The sequence below is a fragment of the Saimiri boliviensis genome, chromosome 12 (assembly GCF_048565385.1).
Source record: "Saimiri boliviensis isolate mSaiBol1 chromosome 12, mSaiBol1.pri, whole genome shotgun sequence".
Classification (NCBI taxonomy): domain Eukaryota; kingdom Metazoa; phylum Chordata; class Mammalia; order Primates; family Cebidae; genus Saimiri; species Saimiri boliviensis.
This window is the reverse complement of record NC_133460.1, coordinates 45,341,201-45,360,683: the sequence shown is the minus strand read 5'-3', so window position 1 is coordinate 45,360,683 and position 19,483 is coordinate 45,341,201. Positions and strand designations below refer to the sequence as shown.

Here is a 19,483-nt window from a genome sequence, read left to right as displayed (position 1 = left end):
TCCTCAGCACTATAGAACACACAGCATCTTGCACCCTAGGTTATGGGTGGTACAGCAGGCAAAGCAAGGTGCCTCTGGGACAAAGGGAGCCAAAGCGTGTGCTCCCAAAATCTGAAACTTGCTTGCCTGGAGATGCTGCCACTGATAGTAACTTTGCCTCCTCAGCAATACTCAACTTACATGTGCTCTGAAGACTGGCTCTCCCCACTGCTGCTGCTTCTGCCAGTTGAGGACGCTAAATTACATACTTCCAAGAGGCTGAGAGCCAATTGACTGGGGCTGCTGCCACTGAAAAAAACCCTAGTTCCCAGCAACAGGCCCACAGTTTTTGAGGATGGATTCTCCCTTCTCACTGCTGCTGTTGCTGTCACCATGCTGCATTTTACCAGGGGAGCCTAGGGATCACCCTTGCCTGCCAACCACAGCCTGTACCTGTGTGCACAATCGAGGGGGTCTAATGACAGGCCTGTCTTGTCTGGCGACATTCCCAACACATGGGCACATTGCCTAGGGATCTGAGGATCATCTTGCCCCCCCACCACCACTGATATCACTGCAAATATTTTGGGGGCTTAAGGGCAGGCCCACTCAGCTCATCACAGCCACCATTAACAGAAGCATGTTTCATCTGTGAACCCATGGAGTTGTCCAGTCAGAGCTATGGCCATTGCTCATGCCATGCATGCTACCCAGGAACTTAATGAACTACATGGCCCAATACCGCCCTTGCCAGAATTCAAGAAAGCCACCTGGAGGTCCAACAGTTAGCGTGCTTAGACCTAATTACATTGGTGCCCATGCATGCTGCCTGGGGCCCAAGGACAGGCATGCTTAGCCCACCACTGCCACCTCTGAGGCCTGAGGACCAACCTACCTGCCACATCTAAAGAAACACAATAATTGTCCAGCAAGATATGACAATAAGAAAGAAATTAATGAAATGATGAAAATAAGAGTTCAGAGTAGTAACATTAAAGAAGCTCAGTGAGATATAAGAGTACACAGATAAATAATACAAAAAACTCAGAAAAAAACAATTCAGAACATAAATGAGAATTTACCAATGTGATAAGTATCATAAAAAAGAAACAAAAATTATGGAACCAAAAATTCAATGAATGAAATACAAAATTAATGTGAGATCTTCAACAATAGATTATATTATGCACCAGAAATAATTTTATAACTCGACTAAAGACTTTTTAAAATAACTTGGTCAGACAAAAGCGAATAAAGAATAAAAAAGATTGTACAAATCCTGTGTAACATATGGGACTCCATAAAGTAACCAAACTTTCAAATTCTGGGTATTCAAGAAGTTGAAGAGAAGCCCAACACCATAGAAAATCTATTTAGTAAAATGATACTGGAAACTTACAAGTCTTAAAAGAGAGATGAACATCTGGATCCAGAAAACCTGAAGAGGCCAAATAGATCCAACCCAAAATGGTCCTGTTAAAGGCAAGTTATAGTCAACTTGTTGAAAGTCAAATAAAAGAGGCGATTTTTAAAAACAGGAAGAGAATGATGGTAAGTAAAATATAAAGAAAACCTTATTAAACTAATGGCAGATTTTTCACAGAAAAATTAAAGATCAGGAGAAAATGAGATGATATATTCAGAGATCTAGGGGGAGAAAGCAAAAGAAAACGGAAAAATATACCTGGCAAAATTGATCCTTCAGCTATAAAAAAATAAAATTTTCCCATACAAGTAAAAACTATGGAAATTTGTTATTTTCCTGTGTTTTCATGATTTATTTAAGGGAGTCTTATATCTGAAAGTGCAAAGATGCTATCTATTATCATGAAAACACAGAGTATAAAATTTACTGGTAAACATACAAAGGTACAAACTACTCAAATGGTACAACTACAGAAAAACACCAAACCATAATGATAAACAATAAGAAAGCAAGGAAAAAAGTATATAAAAAACATCCAAAAAACAATTTACAAAGGAACAGAAATATGTCCTTACATGTAAATAATAACCTTGAAGGTAAATGGATTAAATTTTGCTCTTAAGAGATATAGCATGGTGGCTCATTCCTGTAATCTCAGCACTTTGGGAGGCCAAGGTGGGCAGATCATGAGGTCAAGAGTTCAAGACTAGTCTGGCCAACATGGTGAAATCCCGTCTCTGCTAAAAATATAAAAATTAGCTGGTCTCAGTGGCTAATTCCTGTAGTTTCAGCTACTCGGGAGGCTGAGGCAGGAGAATCATAGACTGGCTGAATGGGTTTGAAAACAAAAACCAAAATCCAAAACAAAGACCACATGACCCAACTATCTACTGTCTCGAAGAAACTCACTTCACTTTAAAGACATATAGAATGAAAGTAAAGGGATTGAAAAAGATACTTTGTGCAAACAAAAAACAAAATTGAGCATATGTATTTCTATATCTGATAAAAACATATTTAAGTCAAAAACAGTAAAAAAGAGACAAGGTCATCATATTAAAGATAAAGGGATAAATACAGCAAGAGGATAAAAATTATAAATACATATGCACTCAATATGAAAACATCCAGATATATAAAGCAAATTTTATTACATCGAAAAGGAGAGATGTACTCCAATGCAATAATAGTTGGAGACTTCAACACTCAACTCCTAGCATTAGAAAGATCATCTAGACAGAAAATTTATAAAGAAACATTATATTTAAACTGCACTTTAGACCATATTGGTCTAACAGGCCAATCTACAGAACATTTTATTGAACAACTGTAGAATATACATTTTTCCCAATTATATGGACATTGCACAGGATTGATGCTATGTCAGGCTGCAAAACAAGTCTCAAAAATTTTTTTTAAAGTTAATATCATACCAAGTATCCTCTTATGCCACAATCAAATAAAACTAAAAATCAATAAAAATAGGAATTCTGGAAGCTGTACAACTACATGGAAATTAAACAGCAAGCTCCTAGACAACCATAAAGTCAATGAAGAAATTAAGTAGGAAATGAAACAAGTTTCTGAAAAAATGGAAATAAAACACAAGATACAAAAACCTATAGAATAGAGCAAAAGCAGTGCTAAGAGGGAAATTCATTCCTACAATAAAAAAGTAGAAAGATTTCAAATAAACAATCTAATGATGCACATCAAGGAATTAGAAAAGGAAGAGCAAACCAAATCCAGAATTAGTAGAAGGAAAGAAATAATAAAGATCAAAGCAGAACTAAATGATACACAGACTAAAAAAAATACAAAAGATCAACAAAGCAACAAGTTGGTTTGTGAAAATATAAAAAATTTAATAACCTGCTAGCAAGACTAACCAAGAAAAGAGAGAATACCCAAATAAACAAAATTACAAATGTAAAAAGAGGTATTACAATTGACATCACAGAAATACAAAAGGTCATCAGACACTATTATTAACAGTTAACTGGAAAAACAGGGGAAATTAATAAATTCCTGGAATCACAAAATCTACCAAGATCAAGTCTGGAAAAAATAGAAAATCTGAACAGAACAATAATGCATAACAAATTGAATCAGTAGCAAAAAGTCCCCCAAGAAAGAGAAACCCAGAATTGGATCTTTTGTTGCTGAATTCTACCAAATGTACAAAGAACAACTAGCATTGATTTTCCTCAAGCCATTCCACAAAATTGAAGAGGAGGGAATTCTTCCTATTTCATTTTATGAGCCAGCATTACCCTCATACCAAAACCAGACAAGAATACAAGAAAGAAAGAAAACTACAGGTCAATATCTATCATGAATGAGACACCAAAACCTTCAACAAAATGCTAGCAAAATGAATCGAACAGCACACCAAAAAGATAATACAAGTTAATCAAGTGGAATTTATCCTTGGGATGCAAGGATGATTCAACATACACAAATCAATAGCCATGATACATCACATCAAAAGAATGAAAGATAAACAAACATGTGATCATCTCAATAGGCTTTGTAAAAGTATCTGGTAAAATTCAACATCTTTTCATGATAAAAACTCTCAAGAAACTAGATTTAGAAAGAGGCCCCATCATACTGACCGGGCCAAAGCTGAAAGCCTTTCTATCAAGATCTGGAACAAGATGAGGATACCCACTGTTATAACTCCTCTTCAACATTCTAGTACTAAAGGTTATCCACCAGAGCAACCAGGAAAAAGAAAGAAAGAAAAGGCATCCACACTGGAAAAAGGGAGGCCAAATTGTCCCTCTTTGCAATGCAATTCTATTTGTAAAAACTTAAAGACTCCACCAAAACACTCTTACACTTGGTAAAAAAAGGAAAGTTGCAGAATACTAAATTGACATACAAAAATCAATAGCATTTTTATAAATCAATCTGAACAATTTGAAAAGAAATCAAGAAGCAATCCCATATAAAATAGCTACAAAAATTAAAAATCTAGGAATAATTTTAACCAAACAAAGAATTACTTCTACAAGCAAAACTATAAAACACTGGTGGAATAAATTGAACAAGACACAAAAAATAAAAAGATACCTCATGCCCATAGATCAGAAGAATCAATAATGTCAAAATATCCATACTACCTAAAGAAACCTACATATTCAGTGGAATTCTCTCAAAATAACAATGACATTCTTAGCAGAAACAGAAAAACCAATCCTAAACGTTACATATTAATAGAACCACACAAGACCCCAAATAGCCAAAGTAATATTCAGGAAAAGAACAGGAAAAAGGACATGACATATCATATACCTGACTTCAAAACATATCATAAGGCTATAGTAACCAAAAAAAGCATTGTATGGGCATAAAAATAGACACAGAGACGAATGGAACAGGATAGAGAACCCAAAAATAAATCCACCCATTTCTAACCAACTGATTTTCAACAAAGGTGCAAAGAACAGACACTGGGGAAAGGATGACTCTTCAATAAATGGTGCTGAGAAAACAGGATAATCATAATCAGAACAATGAAACTAGTCCCCATCTCTTATCATATACAAAAATCAAATCAAGATCGGCTAAAGATCTAAACATAAGATCCAAAATTATAAAAATACTTGAAGAAAACATAGGGGAAATATTTCAGGACATGGGTCTAGATGATGTTATGGCTAAGACTTCAAAAGCATAGGCAAGGTAAAAATAGGCAAATGGGACTATCTTAAACTAAAAAGCTTCTGCACATCAAAATAATCAACAGAGTAAAGAGACAGCCTGTTAAATGGTAGAAAATATTTAATATTTAAAAATACTTGTAAACTATTCATCTAATAAGGGGATAATATTCAGGGAATGCATGGAATTAAAGCAACTCAGCAGGAGAAAATAGTAATCCCACTAAAAGGCAAAGGACATGAACAGACATTTATCAAAAGAAGACAAATGACCAATAGGTATATGAAAACATGCTCAATATCACTAATTAACATGAGAATGCAAATCAAAACTATATTACGATATCATTTTACCTCAGAATGATTACTATTAAAAAGTCAAAAAAATAGGCTGGCAAGTGTATGTTGAAAAGGGAACTCTGATACACTGTCAATGGGAATGTAAACTAGCACAGCCATTATGGAAAACAATATGGAGATTTCTCAAAAGACGAAAAGCAGTACTAACGTATGATGTAGGAGTCTCACTCCTAAGTATTTATCCAAAGAAAAGGAAATCAGTGTTTCAAAAGGACTCCTGCACCCCTATTTTTATTGTAGTATTATTCACAATAGCAAAGAGATCAAATCAATCTAAGTGTTCATGAATGGATAAATAAAATGTGGTATGTACACATACACAACGAAACAGCCTTAAAAAATAATGAAATCCTAACATTCACAGCAACCTGGATGAGTCTGGAGGACATTACGCTAAGTGAATGTTCTCCTCCATATGTGAGAGCTAAAAACATTGCTCTCATGGAGGTAGAACATAGAATGATAGCTGCCTGAGGCTTGGAATAGTGTCTGTTGGAGATTGGGGGGGATAAGAGAGGTTGGTTAATGGGAACAAACATACAGTTAAATAGAAAGAACAATTCAAATGTTCAACAGTAGAGTAGGGTGACTATAATTAAAAGCAATGTATTGAATACTTCAAAATGCCTAGAAGACTTCAAATATTTTCAACAAATAGAAATAATACTTGATGTGATGGATACCCTAAATACCATTACTTAATCATTACACATTCTATGCATGTATAAATAACAATATAATACATGTACCTGTATAAAAAATAAATATTACATCAATAAAATTTTTTAAAAAATAAAATATAGCAACAGAAAAAAATGGGAAATACTAAAAGTAGAAAAAATGTCGATTAAAAATGAACTGTTGGATACAATGTCCAAAATATTATGTTTCTTCGTAGAATCAGGGAAATACATTTGCCTTGAGGTATCTAGATCTATGAAGGGTACTCTAGGCTGAGTTTTACTATAATAAACACCTGGGAATGAAGACTAAAAGGTCTTCATCTTCTCTGTAGTATTTCCTGACTTAACACAATAGGCTTGCATTTTTTAAAACATTTATTTAATACTGAAGTCTAATTATGGTCTTTTCAAAACCAAAATATTAAAACCAATAGCTGTTCTTTGGGATGCAAATATTTTACATATGTGGATGGATGGATAGATTTATAAGTTTTTTCATGAACCAACACAGCTAACATATATTTTTTCACGAACACTACAGTTAACATATACCTTTTTTTTTTTCCCCAGGGGCAAAGGACCACTAAAGCATACAACTGATGTGATCTATGCAGCAAAAATGATATCAGAATCAGGATCAAGGATGGATGTCCTTGCTCGGCAGATTGCTAATCAGGTGAGTTACTTACAAACGCACATGGTAAATGTTTATGCTAATTGCTCTTTGCCATTACAACATTGGGATTGGGGTAAAGTTAAATTTTTACTCTGTTCAACCATTTTTTCTAAATTATAATTGAATTTCTAATAACAGTATTAATAGACTAGGTAGTAGATCATTATAAGGAAGCTTAATTATTTCATAGGGCAGATTTTTTAGCTTCAAATTTATTCAAATTATTTCAAGTATCAGCTATTCAGCATCAAACATACTCTTTTAGTTGGTTGTAGTTAAAAAACTAAGTTTTGTTGTTGGTGTTGACAGCTTATATTTCTTTGTTGGTTATGGATTTTTAACATTTATTTTTATTATGTTTTATTTTTAATTGGCATATAATAATTGTATCTGTAGAATACATATATTTCTATACATGTATACACTGTGTATTGATCAAATTAGGGAATGGGCATATACTATGCCTCCAACATTTATCATTTCTTTGTTTTGGAAATATTCAAAATCTTCTAATATAGCTATTTTGAAATATGCAATGAATTATTAACTATAGTCAGCCTACTGTGTTATAGAACACTAGAATTTATTCATCCTATATAATGGTATTTTTGTACCATTAAGCAACTTATTTTCATTCTCCCCTCTCCACTACTCTTCCCTGCCCCTGATAACTATTATTCTATTCATTAATTCTATAAGATACACTTTTTAAACTCTCACGTATGAGAACATGTGGTACTTGTCTTTCTATACCAGACTTATTCACTTAACATAATGTCCTCCAGTCTCAGTCATGTTGCCACAGATGACAGTATTTCATTCTTTTTTGTGGCTGCATATTCCATTGTGTGTTGTACAGCACACTTTGTTCATCCATTCATTCATTGGTGGGCAGTTGGATTGATTCTAACTGGTTGATAGATTGTGAGCAGTGCTGCAGTAAGCATAGGAGTGCAGATATCTCTTTGACATATTGCTTCTCCTCCTTTAAATAAATACCCAGTAATGGATTGCAAGATTATATGGTAGTTCCATTATTAGTTTATTATTATTATTAGAGGGTTTTTTTTTTTTTCCCTGAGATGGGGTCTTGCTCTGTCACCCAGGTTGGAGTGGAGTGGTGCAATCTCAGTTCACTGCAACCTCCACCTCTCAGGTTCAAGCAATTATTCTGCCTCAGCCTCCTGAGTAATTAGGATTACAGGTATGCCTCACCACACCAGGCTACTTTTTGCATTTTTAGTAGAGACGGGGTTTCACCATATTGGCCAGGCAATTCCTGACCTACTGATTCTGCCCTCCTCAGCCTCTCAAAGTACTGGGCTTAGAGACGTGAGCCACCATGCTGGGCCTATTATTAGTTTTTAAAGAAAACTCCTATTCTCCATAATGGCTGTACTAATTGACATTCCCACCAATAGGGTATAAGAGTCCCCCTTTCTCTATATTCTTGACAGAACTTTTTTTTTGTTCTTTGAATTATAGCCATTTTAACTGGGGTGAGATTATATCTTATTGTGGTTTTGATTTGCATTTTTCTGGTGATTAATGATATGGAACTTTTTTTCACATACCTGTTGGCTATTTGTATGTCTTCTTTTGAGAAATATCTATACATATCATTTGCCCATTTTTAATTTTTTTCTTCTGTTGATTTGTTTGAGTTTCTTATGTATTCTGTATTTTAATCCCTTGTCAAATAGATAGTTTGAAAATATCTTCTCTCATTCTGTAGATTATCTTGTCACTCTGTTAATTGTTTTCTTTGCTGTGCAAAATGCTTTTAGTTTGATATAATTCGATGTGTTTATTTTTGCTTTTGTTACCTGTGCTTTTAAGGTCTTAGCCATCAAATCTTTGTCAAAATCAATGTCCTGAAACATTTTCCCTATGTTTTCTTCTACTGTTTTATATGGATTGGATTTTATGCTAGGCCTTTATTTTGATTTGATTTTTCCATATGGTGAAAGATAGGGATCTAGCTTCATTTGTCTGCAATAGATATCCAATTTTCCTACCACTGTTTACTGACTATCCTTTTATCAATATGTGTTCTTGATGCTTGTTCAAAATCTGTTGGCTATAAATATGTGAATTTATTTTTGAGTTCTCCATTTTGTCCAGTGATCTATGTGTGGGTTTTTTTTTTATGCCAGTACCATGCAGTTTTAGTTACTATATCCTTGTAATATATTTTGAAACCAGGTAGTGTGATGTTTCTAGGTAGTGTAATGTTCTTTTTCTCAGAACTGCTTTGGCTATTGGGGGTCTTTTGTGGGTCTATGTAAATTTTAGAATTTTGTTTTCTATCTATGTAAAAAAATGTCATTGGTATTTTGCTAGGGGTTACACTGAATCTGTATATTGTTTTGGGCAGTATAAACATTTTAACAATATTAATTCAATAATGAACAGAGGATATCTTTTCATTTTTTTGTCTTTTCTTCAATTTCTTTTATCAGTATTTTATAATAGAGATGTTTCACCTCATTAGTTATATTGATTTCGAGGTATTTTGTTTTTTGTAGCTAACAGAAATAGGATTGCTTGCCTGAGTTCTTTTTTAGATTGTTCACTATTTGTGTGTAGACATGCTGTTGATTTTTGCATGTTGATTTCGTATTCCTCAACTTTATTGAATTTGTTTGTCAAATCTAAGAGGTTTTTGGTAGTGTCTTTAGGTTTTTTCTTAATATAAGACCATGTCATCTACAAACTAGGACAATTTGACTTCTTCATTTCCAATTTGGGTACTTTCTATTTATTTCTCTTACCTGATAGCTCTAGCTAAGCTGTTCAGTTCTATGTTGAATAAAAATGGTGAAAGTGGGCAGCCTTGTCTTGTTCCAGATGTTACAGAAAAGGCTGTCAATTTTTTCCTTGTTTAAGCTCTTCAAAAATCAATACATTGTAAAATGTTATAATGTTAGGTTTTCTGTGTCAACAATATATTCTAACATTCTATTGAAAATTCAAAGAAAAATAGTATTTAGTAGAATACTAAAGAGAATATTGAAGATATAAAATGCATGAAGTATATAATTATTATAGATACTGGTGTTTGTAAACATTTTGGTTTCCTTTTTTTAGATTTCTCACATTTATTCCAGTATTTCTAAGCAGCTGCTACATTATTAGAAATACCAGACACTTTAATTGAAAAATCTGCTGGTTTATGTGTTGAGACATTCAATTAACATTTCAGACTGGGGTATAATATTATTTTGTGGCTTTTATACTCTGTTCAACTTCATAGTACACATTTATTTCCCTTTGTGAAAAAACTGATTTTTTTTACAACTATTTTATATGATTTCTTGCTTGTATAATCAGAGGGAAAGGTTTTTGAACTTCTTTTTATAGAGATTACTATTGTTCACTCTTTTTATACTCTCTTTCTTGGAACATGAAGAACTCTCTCCTATTAAATATTGTATTTGTGGATATAAAGAAAATGAAACAAATAAAGACTAATTATAATACCAGATAAATTATTTAATATCATTTCTAATAATAAAGAACATGTATTTTCCATGTTACTTTAATCATTATAAAAATTTTATTAATCCTGTGTTTTTAGTAGTTTGTACTTACAGGGAAAGCAAACTGTCCTAATCTAAGCCAAAATTTTCGAGTTTGATTATGTGACTGAAGTCTGTATGTCCATAGTTTTCTTTATTTTAGAATTTTATTGCATTCCCTTTTATGAGAGACACTAAATCTTAGTGGAATAAGTGAAACCATAGTACATTAGACATATTTACATGTGTTAATAACTTTTTAAATACTGAATGCTTCCTACCATTATTTTTCTGTTTATTTTGAAACATCCAGTTTTCAAGTGGACATAATTGTGTCACATTGAAGAGTTTTTTTCTTATGTTGACAATCTTCTTTAATTGTATTGGGTTGCCTTTAAGTGGGTACTTTTATAACTAGCTTTATCAAATTATGTCATTGTTTTTAGCATTATTCAAATGGCATGGGAGAAAGCAAAAAGACCTTACTTCCATATAGCTTTGACATTTTAAGAGAAGCTTAGAGAAGTAGTCACTAACTAATGAGGATTTATAGATGACTCTTTTTGGCCTTTTCCGTTTCATACATAAAATAGTATCAAAAGAATTACTTTTGTTCTGAAGAAATACAGTTCTAAGCAATTAAAATTGAAAATGAAGAAATGGATTCAGTTATTACAGTGACCATCTAGGGAGGTTGTCTGTGAATGTGCTTCTGACATTATTATTTGACAGATGAAGAAATTTTAGACAAAAATAGCATAGGAAATTGATTATGGAATACAATTGAGCAGTGTCAGCAAGGTGATTTTCAATGTCTATGTATATTATGAAAAAAATTTGCTGGATGATTGGTTGTTTTGTATTTTGATCAATTTAATATTTCAAAACTAATGCCTTCTAGTCTTAGTTTTTGCTGGTGTGTCAGAAGGTCAAACACTAATTTCCATTCCAACTAACATTAGTCTTGAAATTGTGTATCTTATATACATTTAAATTATTTAAATGTATGTTTATATATATGTCATCTATTACATATATTACTAGACCCATTTAGTTACATCGTGTAAAATTTCAGAGTTAAAGTTCATATGTAGAAAGAATGAAACAGAATCAGATTAGTTGATGCTTCTCATCCTGCTTGCTTGGCCTTTTTATTTTTATTTTTCACTCTTCCTTCCTTCGTTGCTTTCTGAGTGTATATTTATTATGTGTATGCCACACATAATCCACTACTCTAGCTTTGGCATTAGCTAGCCAGAAAGAGAAATAAAACCTTCTGTTTAAACTTCCAGTTCCCTTTTTAATTTTTCCCATTCAACAGTTTTTAGACTCTAGAATTGTCTCAAAAAGGTGGTAGCCTAAGTATGCCATCAAAGACATATTTGAGTCCTGTAGAGTTTTAGTACAAATTTTGTCTCCTTTAGATAGTATCCTTGTATAAAACAAGATTGTTATAGCTATTCTTAGCTGTAACAATTATTAAAAATTTTGCTTATGAATTAAACAGAATAAGTTGGAGAAGTAAAATACAAATCCAAGATTTCAAGCTTTCAGTGCACATTTTTTTTCTATTTCTGTACACTACACTGTAATTAATCATATTAGCAGATATTCTAAATTAGATAAAGTAGCACTTCATTAGGTAGAGATAATGTACACAAAGATTTCGAACAGTTACAGAAGTAGTATAACCCAGATAGGAAGGAGACAATAGAAGGCAAAATAAAATTAGCATATGCTAAAGTGTTTTGCACCAAGAGAGAAAAATATTAGCTTCCTGACCGCTAGGTGATAGGTAAGGAGCGTAATTTCTTCCTCCTTGTAATTTTGCCAAAGCAAAGATATCAAGGCTAATAACCGGATATTTTCACCTAATTGTAACTGAACACAATTAAAATTAACTTTCACTGTTAAATACATTGACAGGTAGTTCTAGTTCAAGAAAAGATGATTTTTAAAAACCAAAGTAAAGAGGTATAAACCAAATCACATAAAATGCACTCCATTATGAACAAAACAACCTACAAGTATAATTTATATTAATATTTTATAACATATTCTTTGAGGCTGGCCTCATTTGAATTGTTTTATGTTGATATTATAAGAGGCAAAAAATTGTTTTAATAAAACTATACTACTGAGAAGCTTCTGGAGCATTCATTATATCATGATCACACACTCCTAAGGATATAATTACTAGATACACCTGTGACAGTATGTCAGTATGTATATTTTAAGGCTATTATCTATATGAAATTTATTTCCAGCAGAGATTTTTAAAATTATTTTTTATTTCAAGAAGTGTCTGGGGAACAGATAGTATTTGTTTACATGAATAAATTCATTAGTAGTGATTTCTGAGATTTTGGTGTACCCATCACCAAGCAATGTACACTGTACTGAATGTGCAGTCTTTTATCCTTCACCCCTCTTCAACTCTTTTCCCTGAGTCCCCAGAGTCCATTGTATCATTCTTATATGTTTGCATCCTCATAGCTTAGCTCCCAATTATGAATGAGAACACAGGATATTTAGTTTTCCATTCTTGAGTTACTTCATTTAGAATAATGTTCTCCAGTTCCATCTAGGTTACTGTGAATGCCATTATTTCATTCAATTTTATGGTGGAGTAGTATTCAATTGTATGTTTGTGTATTTATATGTGTGTATATATATATATGTGTATATATATATATATGTATATATATAGAAACACACACACACACACACACACACACACATATACATATACATACCACATTTTCTTTATCCATCCATTCATTGATGGGCATTTGGGCTGGTTCTAGATTTATGCAATGGCAAATTGTGCTGCAGTAAACATGCATGTGCAAGTATCTTTTTCATACAATGCCTTTTTTTGCTCTGGGTAGATACCTAGTACTGGGATTGCTGAATCAAATGGTAGTTCTACTTACAGTTCTTTAAGGAATCACCACACTGTTTTCCAAAGTGGTTGTACTAGTTTACATTCCCGATAACAGTGTAAAAGTGTTCTTTTTTTATGGCATCCATGCTAATATTATTTTTTGATTTTTTGATTATGGCCATTCTTGGAGGAGTAAGGTGATATCTCATTGTGGTTTTGATTTGCACTCCCTTTATAATTAGTGATGTTGAGCATTTTTCCATATGCTTGCTGGCCATTTGTATATCTTTTTTTGAGAATCGTCTATCATGTCCTTCGCCCACTTTTTGATGGGATTCTTTTTTCCTGCTGATTTGTTTATTTGTAGATTCTGATACTAGTTCTTTGTCAGACGTGTAGACTGTGATGATTTTTCTCCCGCTCTGTGGGTTGTCCATTAACGCTGCTGATTATTTCTTTTGCTCTGCAGAATCTTTTTATTTAATTAAGTCCCATCTATTTATCCCTGTTTTTGTTGCATTGGCTGTTGGGTTCTTCGTCATGAAGTCTTTGCCGAAGCCCATGTCTAGAAGGGTTTCCCAGACATTATTTTCTAGAATTTTTATGATTTTAGGACCTAGATTTAAGTCTGCCATCTTGAGTTGATTTTTTTTTTAATAGGTGAGAGACGAGAACCCAGTTTCATTCTTCTACATGTGACTAGCCAATTATCCCAGCACCATTTGTTGAATAGGGTGTCCTTTCCTCACTTTATGTTTTTGTTTGCTTTGTCAAAGATCATTTGGTTTTAAGCATTTGGCTTTATTTCTGGGTTCTCTATTCTGTTCCATTGGTCTGTGTGCCTATTTGTATACCAGTACTATGCTATTTTGGTGACTATAGCCTTTTAGTATAGTTTGAAATCAAGTAATGTGATGCCTCCAGATTTGTTATTTTTGCTTAGTATTGCTTTGGCTATGCGGGTTCTTTTTGGTTCTCTATCAATCTTAGGATTGTTTTTTCCAACTCTGTGAAGAATGATGGTGGTGTTTTGAGATTGGTCTGTTCAGAGTTTCTATACTTTACTGGTTTAATCTTAGAAGGTTGTATATTTCCAGGAATTTATTCATCTCCTCCAGGTTTTCTAGTTTATGTGTGTAAAGGTATTCAGAGTAGCCTTGCATAATCTTTTGTATTTCTGTGGTATCAGTAGTAATATCTCCCATTTCGTTTCTAATTTGGCTTATTTGGATCTTCTCTTTTCTTTTCTTGGTTAATCTCACTAATGGTCTATCAATTTTATTTATCTTTCCAAAGAACCAGGTTTTTGTTTCATTTATTTTTTGTATTGTTTTTTGTTTGTTTCGGTTTCATTTCATTCGGCTCTCATCTTTGTTATTTGTTTTCTTCTCTGGCAGATTATTTGATGTCTAGGTCAGTTCTCCAGATTAATGAACTCCTAGTTTATAAAACTAAATGCACAGAAAGTTCTCAGAAATTAAATAGGACTAAATATATATTGAAATATGTGATCTATTTGCCTCTTTCACATAATAGTCAATCTCCTGATCTAAGAGATGCTGCTTTACTATTTTCCCCTTTATTGAATGTTAGACATTTTTTCACTGAAGCAGTGGTTTTAAATGCTCTGAGGGTGATTATCTATTCAGGTTCACTTCATGTGTGGTTGCAAAACTATGTAACCAAAGAATAAAGTGTTCTAGGGTTTAGATGGAAAGAGCTATTTTGTGTAAGTGGAGAAGAGGAAAGATGAGCAAAGTTTCTTCTTGCAGTTGGCTGGCTATCTTTAACCAAAAATTCCAAACAATCAGAATTTGTCTGAGTTACCTTTCCCCCATCTTTTCTACATTCTTATCCTATGTACAGGCTAATGCACTTCTGTGAGTTTGTTTCAACCAAAGTAATTCTTTGAATGACAAATATCAGGCATCCAAGAGAGGGTGACACTTTTTAGTTATGGTCTATTATACAGGAGATTCATTTCTTCTAAGAATCTCTCATAGACGTAACATAAAGCTAAAAAGTAGCTTGAGTCATAACTTTACATCTGCAAAAGTAAAGGAGCTTTGTTGAACGTGGAAAATATCTTGTCTTTAATTTGTATTGTGCTCAAAGTATATGTCACTTTCTCAATGGCTGTATGTGTAACCAAGTTGAAAATAAAAATGAATTTGAAACAGTTCTTAAACTCAAGACAAGTTCAGCCTAGAGATAAAATATGATAAGATTTTAACAGCATATATAATTTCTGGTAAAACAACCTTTATTCGTTGAGATAGGTCATGCACCATAGTCTCCCAAATATACCTCTCTTAAATCAACATGTCCAGTCTTGAACATACCATATGGAACATATTATCTTCTACCACTGACATTACAACAGAGTTCCAGTGTTATAATCATACTTCTCTAGGTACCTTCTCTGTTCTGTGTTTCAGAAATCTGAGTTTGCTAAACAGCAGCTGTCACAGGCATAGCCAAGAAAAAAATACTCAAAATATGTTGAGGTTTCTAGGTGTACAGTAAGCACAAACTAATGGCTCACCAGATTTAAGAGATAGGAGGAACAAGGCATTCGTCAGTGAGACAGTTAATACAAAGAGAAAAATAGCTGAATAGGTGAATAGGCAAGAGAGTGAATGAAATAGCTGAGAGATAAATGTGTTGAGTGTGAAATGTTGAAGAGATGCTGAAAAGGAATGGGCAAACACGGTAGTTATATGGATCTTCTGATGGAGTTGGATGATATACTTTTGCAGTTTGTGTTGTGTAAGTGACAGATGAAGTCAGAGCACTGTCTACTGTTGTCTAAGAGGATGAAAGTGAAAAAATGCTCAGGGACAAAAGCTGAGAACAACAACAGGATCAGGCAAAAAAAAAAAAAAAAAAAAACCAACAACAACAAAAAATACTGACAAAGGAGGCTGGGAAGGCTGGTATAAAACTAGGAGAAAATCTAAGAAGAAACATTAATGAGAATTAATATTTATGAGACTCACGAATGAAGATCTAAAAGCTCCAGAAAGGCGAAATAAGGGAAGAACTGCCAGAACTGCCACATATATAATGAATGTGGCAATTATAAGTCCATTAGTGATCCCAATGAAATGAAATTCTGTGGAGTAGAGGACTTGAAAACAGTTCTTAACATGATAAGGAAAGGAGGAATCTGCACTTTAGTAGGCATATTCATTGAAAAGGAGAGCTGGGATGATAGAAAGAAGCTGGAATTTGCTCTGACGGACTTGATAGAGTCAGGAATCAGAGAAAGAGGCATTAAAAGTAGAGGAAAAGATGGGATCACTGATGATCTGGATCCTTAGCAAGATGAAGTAAGTCAGCCTCTGGACTACAGTACAGGTGAAGAAATGAGCCCTGTGGGAAAGGAAAAGTAATGGACACCAAGTGCTTTTGCTACCACTGATTGCTTTAAATTTCTATTTTTGAAATTCACCGTGACACTTAATACTTTTCATTAACAAAATTTTCCAGCTCAGCAGAATTTAGGCTGTTGTCTGTAATCTGTAATTGCAAAATTCACTTTATTTTTATTTATTTATTTGTTTGTTTGTTTGTTTTTGAGACACAGTCTCTCTGTCACCCAGGCTGGTGCAGTGGCACGATGTCAGCTCACTGCAACCTCCACCTCCCAGGTTCAAGCGATTCTTGTGTGTCAGCCTTCCAGGTAGCTGGGACTACTGGCACGAGCCATGATTCCTGGCTAATATTTTGTATTTTGAGTAAAGACAGGGTTTCACCATGCTGGTCAGGTGGATCTCAAACTCCTGATCTCAGGTCATTTGCCTGCCCCGGCCTCCCAAATTGCTGGGATTATAGGCATGAGCCACCGCGCCAGACTGCAAAGTCATTTTAAATTTCTTAAAGTTTACTAAAAGTTAATGAATGCTTTTTATATTTTTTTTCCTTATTACTAAATGATGTATTCCATATTGGTTCCAAGCATCATACTAGAAAAATGAAAACTGGCTTAATGTGAGAAAACCCCATCGGCTGAAATGCCATTTGCTTACAAGTAGTGAGTCCCTGTGATTATAAAATATAGATTTTTAAAATCATGCATTAAAGAGCTAGCCAGATGTTCTGGTCAACATCTCCTATCTAAATTAACTGGGAAACGATAACCAAGCGTCCTAAAATAGTGTACCATTTGATCAGCCTGAAAGTACCTAACAGTATTGAGGGAATGTATTCTCTTCCTGGGCCCACAGGGGGGCGTAGTTTCAAAGGCAAGAACTTCACAGCTACATGCCGGGTCTGCCTTCTTCCACTCTGGGTCCAGGAGCTTAGAGCTCTTTGTTTAACTCTCTCGAGCTCAGGAATATAGAAGGGTCAATCACTCTAGCGGAATTTTAAAGAAACTCCTTTCATAGGACAGAAAACTTGAAAGGGGCAGGAATTACTCCCAGGTTAAAAGTCCTCTTCCCCCACATTGCTGCAGACACCATTTCTGGATCCCTTCCAAGACATAGTGGGAGCTGCTTTTGTTTCTCCTTTTTTTCTCTCTCTGCCTAAATAAATCACTTTCTGCAAAACTCTTTGGGTCTGATATTTACTTAAAACGAGCTCACCATGCCCAGTGGGATCCTCTCCCCTATACTGGGGTGAGTGAGGGACCAAAGGCCTGGAAGAACACATCCTATCAGGGAGAGACCTGAGCTCATCGTCAGCAACCCTGTCTCAGTATGCTTTTAAAAGTCATTTTAAAGCAAATTTTATTTCTGAAACAATAGTCAAGGGCAAGAATGTTCTACAAACCTAGAGCCTGAAGTTTTTCTGTCACCTTCAGTGTAAAAACTTAAAAGGTGGGAAAAGCATTATTTGATGTTTTTAAATTTAAATTTTTGTATTTTTGTAAAAATTGTACATATTTAAGGACTTAAGATATACAATGTAATAACAAAATTAAAAGTCTATGATTTGAAAGAAAATATTTGTGAACCACAGATCTGATAAGGAATTAATACCTAAAGTGTGAAAGAAACTTACAGAACTCAATAGGAGAAAAATCCAAGTAACCTGATTAAAAAATGAGAAAAACACGTGAATACATGAAAATCGCCAAAAGGAGATTTGAAAAATAGCAGAACATTTTTAGTGGGAATGAGGCATTCTTCTGATTCTGCTTCTAAGTCAACAAAACTGACTCAGAAAGGCTTTCTGGATATCAATGGGAAAGAAGGCTTTAATGACTTTTATGGTATAAGAATTTACCAGGTAGCATTTTCTTTCTAGTTTTGTTATAAAACTAACTGCTACTGTTATCATCAAGATATTTTCATCAGTTCTGAAAATGAAAGATAAATTTAGGTCAAGCAATTTTGAACTTTATCAATTTCACACTTTTTACTCATTTGACTTATTCTTTCCTTAATAAAATTATAGGCTCTTCTGTGGCCTTGGAAGAGTCTCTTCATAGAGACAGCTTGTTTTGCTTAAACTTGAGTGATTGCCATTGGTTACTGGTCAAGAATCTAATTATTAGTTTGACAGTTTGATTGTATCAGGAGTTGTATAGCGGTGCTGGTCTTCAAGGAACAAATCCACATTAAATCAGTTTATAATTGACAAATAAGAGCATCAATTTAAGACCCCAATTTACAAATTAGAATGGGAATTTAATATTTACAAAAAAGATACAGTTGGCAAGAAGACTGATACTGATCCTAGACCATGGAGATAAGGAGGTGGAACTGGACCATGTTTCAACACTAGCTCTACCACTAATACCATTTATTGGCAAGTCAGTTAACCTCTCTGTGTGTCAGTATGTTCCTTTGCTAAATGAGGATAATGATTCCACTTACCTCATGGAATTGTGGTGGTTGTGTGATTATTAAAACAAGTAGTATAGACAAAGCATCTAGAAAAGTACATGACAAATAACACTTTACATGTCAGGGATATTCTTAAGGATTTCCATCCTTAAGAATAAAGAATAGATAAGAAAGTTACTCAGTAAGAACAACAATAAGAAACAATGTTTTGAAAGCATGTCCCATAGAAGAGATCATTGCACATTCATGTGAATAAAACAGAGAAAACTAAATTCAAATCATCTACTCTCTCTGAAACTTGGTTTGCAAATGTACAAAATGAAAATTATAGATCTAATTAAAATGATGCTACGAGTACTAATTTAGAGTTATGCATATAAAGAGCTTGGCATAGTACCTGGCACAGAGGAAGTATCTAATAAACATCAGCTGCCTGACAAGAGAAAACAAAGAGGTGACTTGTTTTTCATCATTATAGGTAATTTCAC

At 33.7% G+C, this 19,483-nt stretch overlaps 1 protein-coding gene across 6 annotated transcripts in view; it reads left to right on the top strand.

The window, feature by feature from the left end:
* Positions 1-19,483, top strand: part of CTNNA3 (catenin alpha 3) — a 1,773,069-nt gene that overhangs the window by 1,692,049 nt on the left and 61,537 nt on the right. For all 6 annotated transcript variants that reach the window (XM_074382308.1, XM_003928685.4, XM_074382306.1 and 3 more), the window contains one exon: positions 6,687-6,792. In XM_074382308.1, coding sequence (XP_074238409.1) covers positions 6,687-6,792 — 106 coding nt within the window. The remainder of the gene's footprint in view (positions 1-6,686; positions 6,793-19,483) is intronic.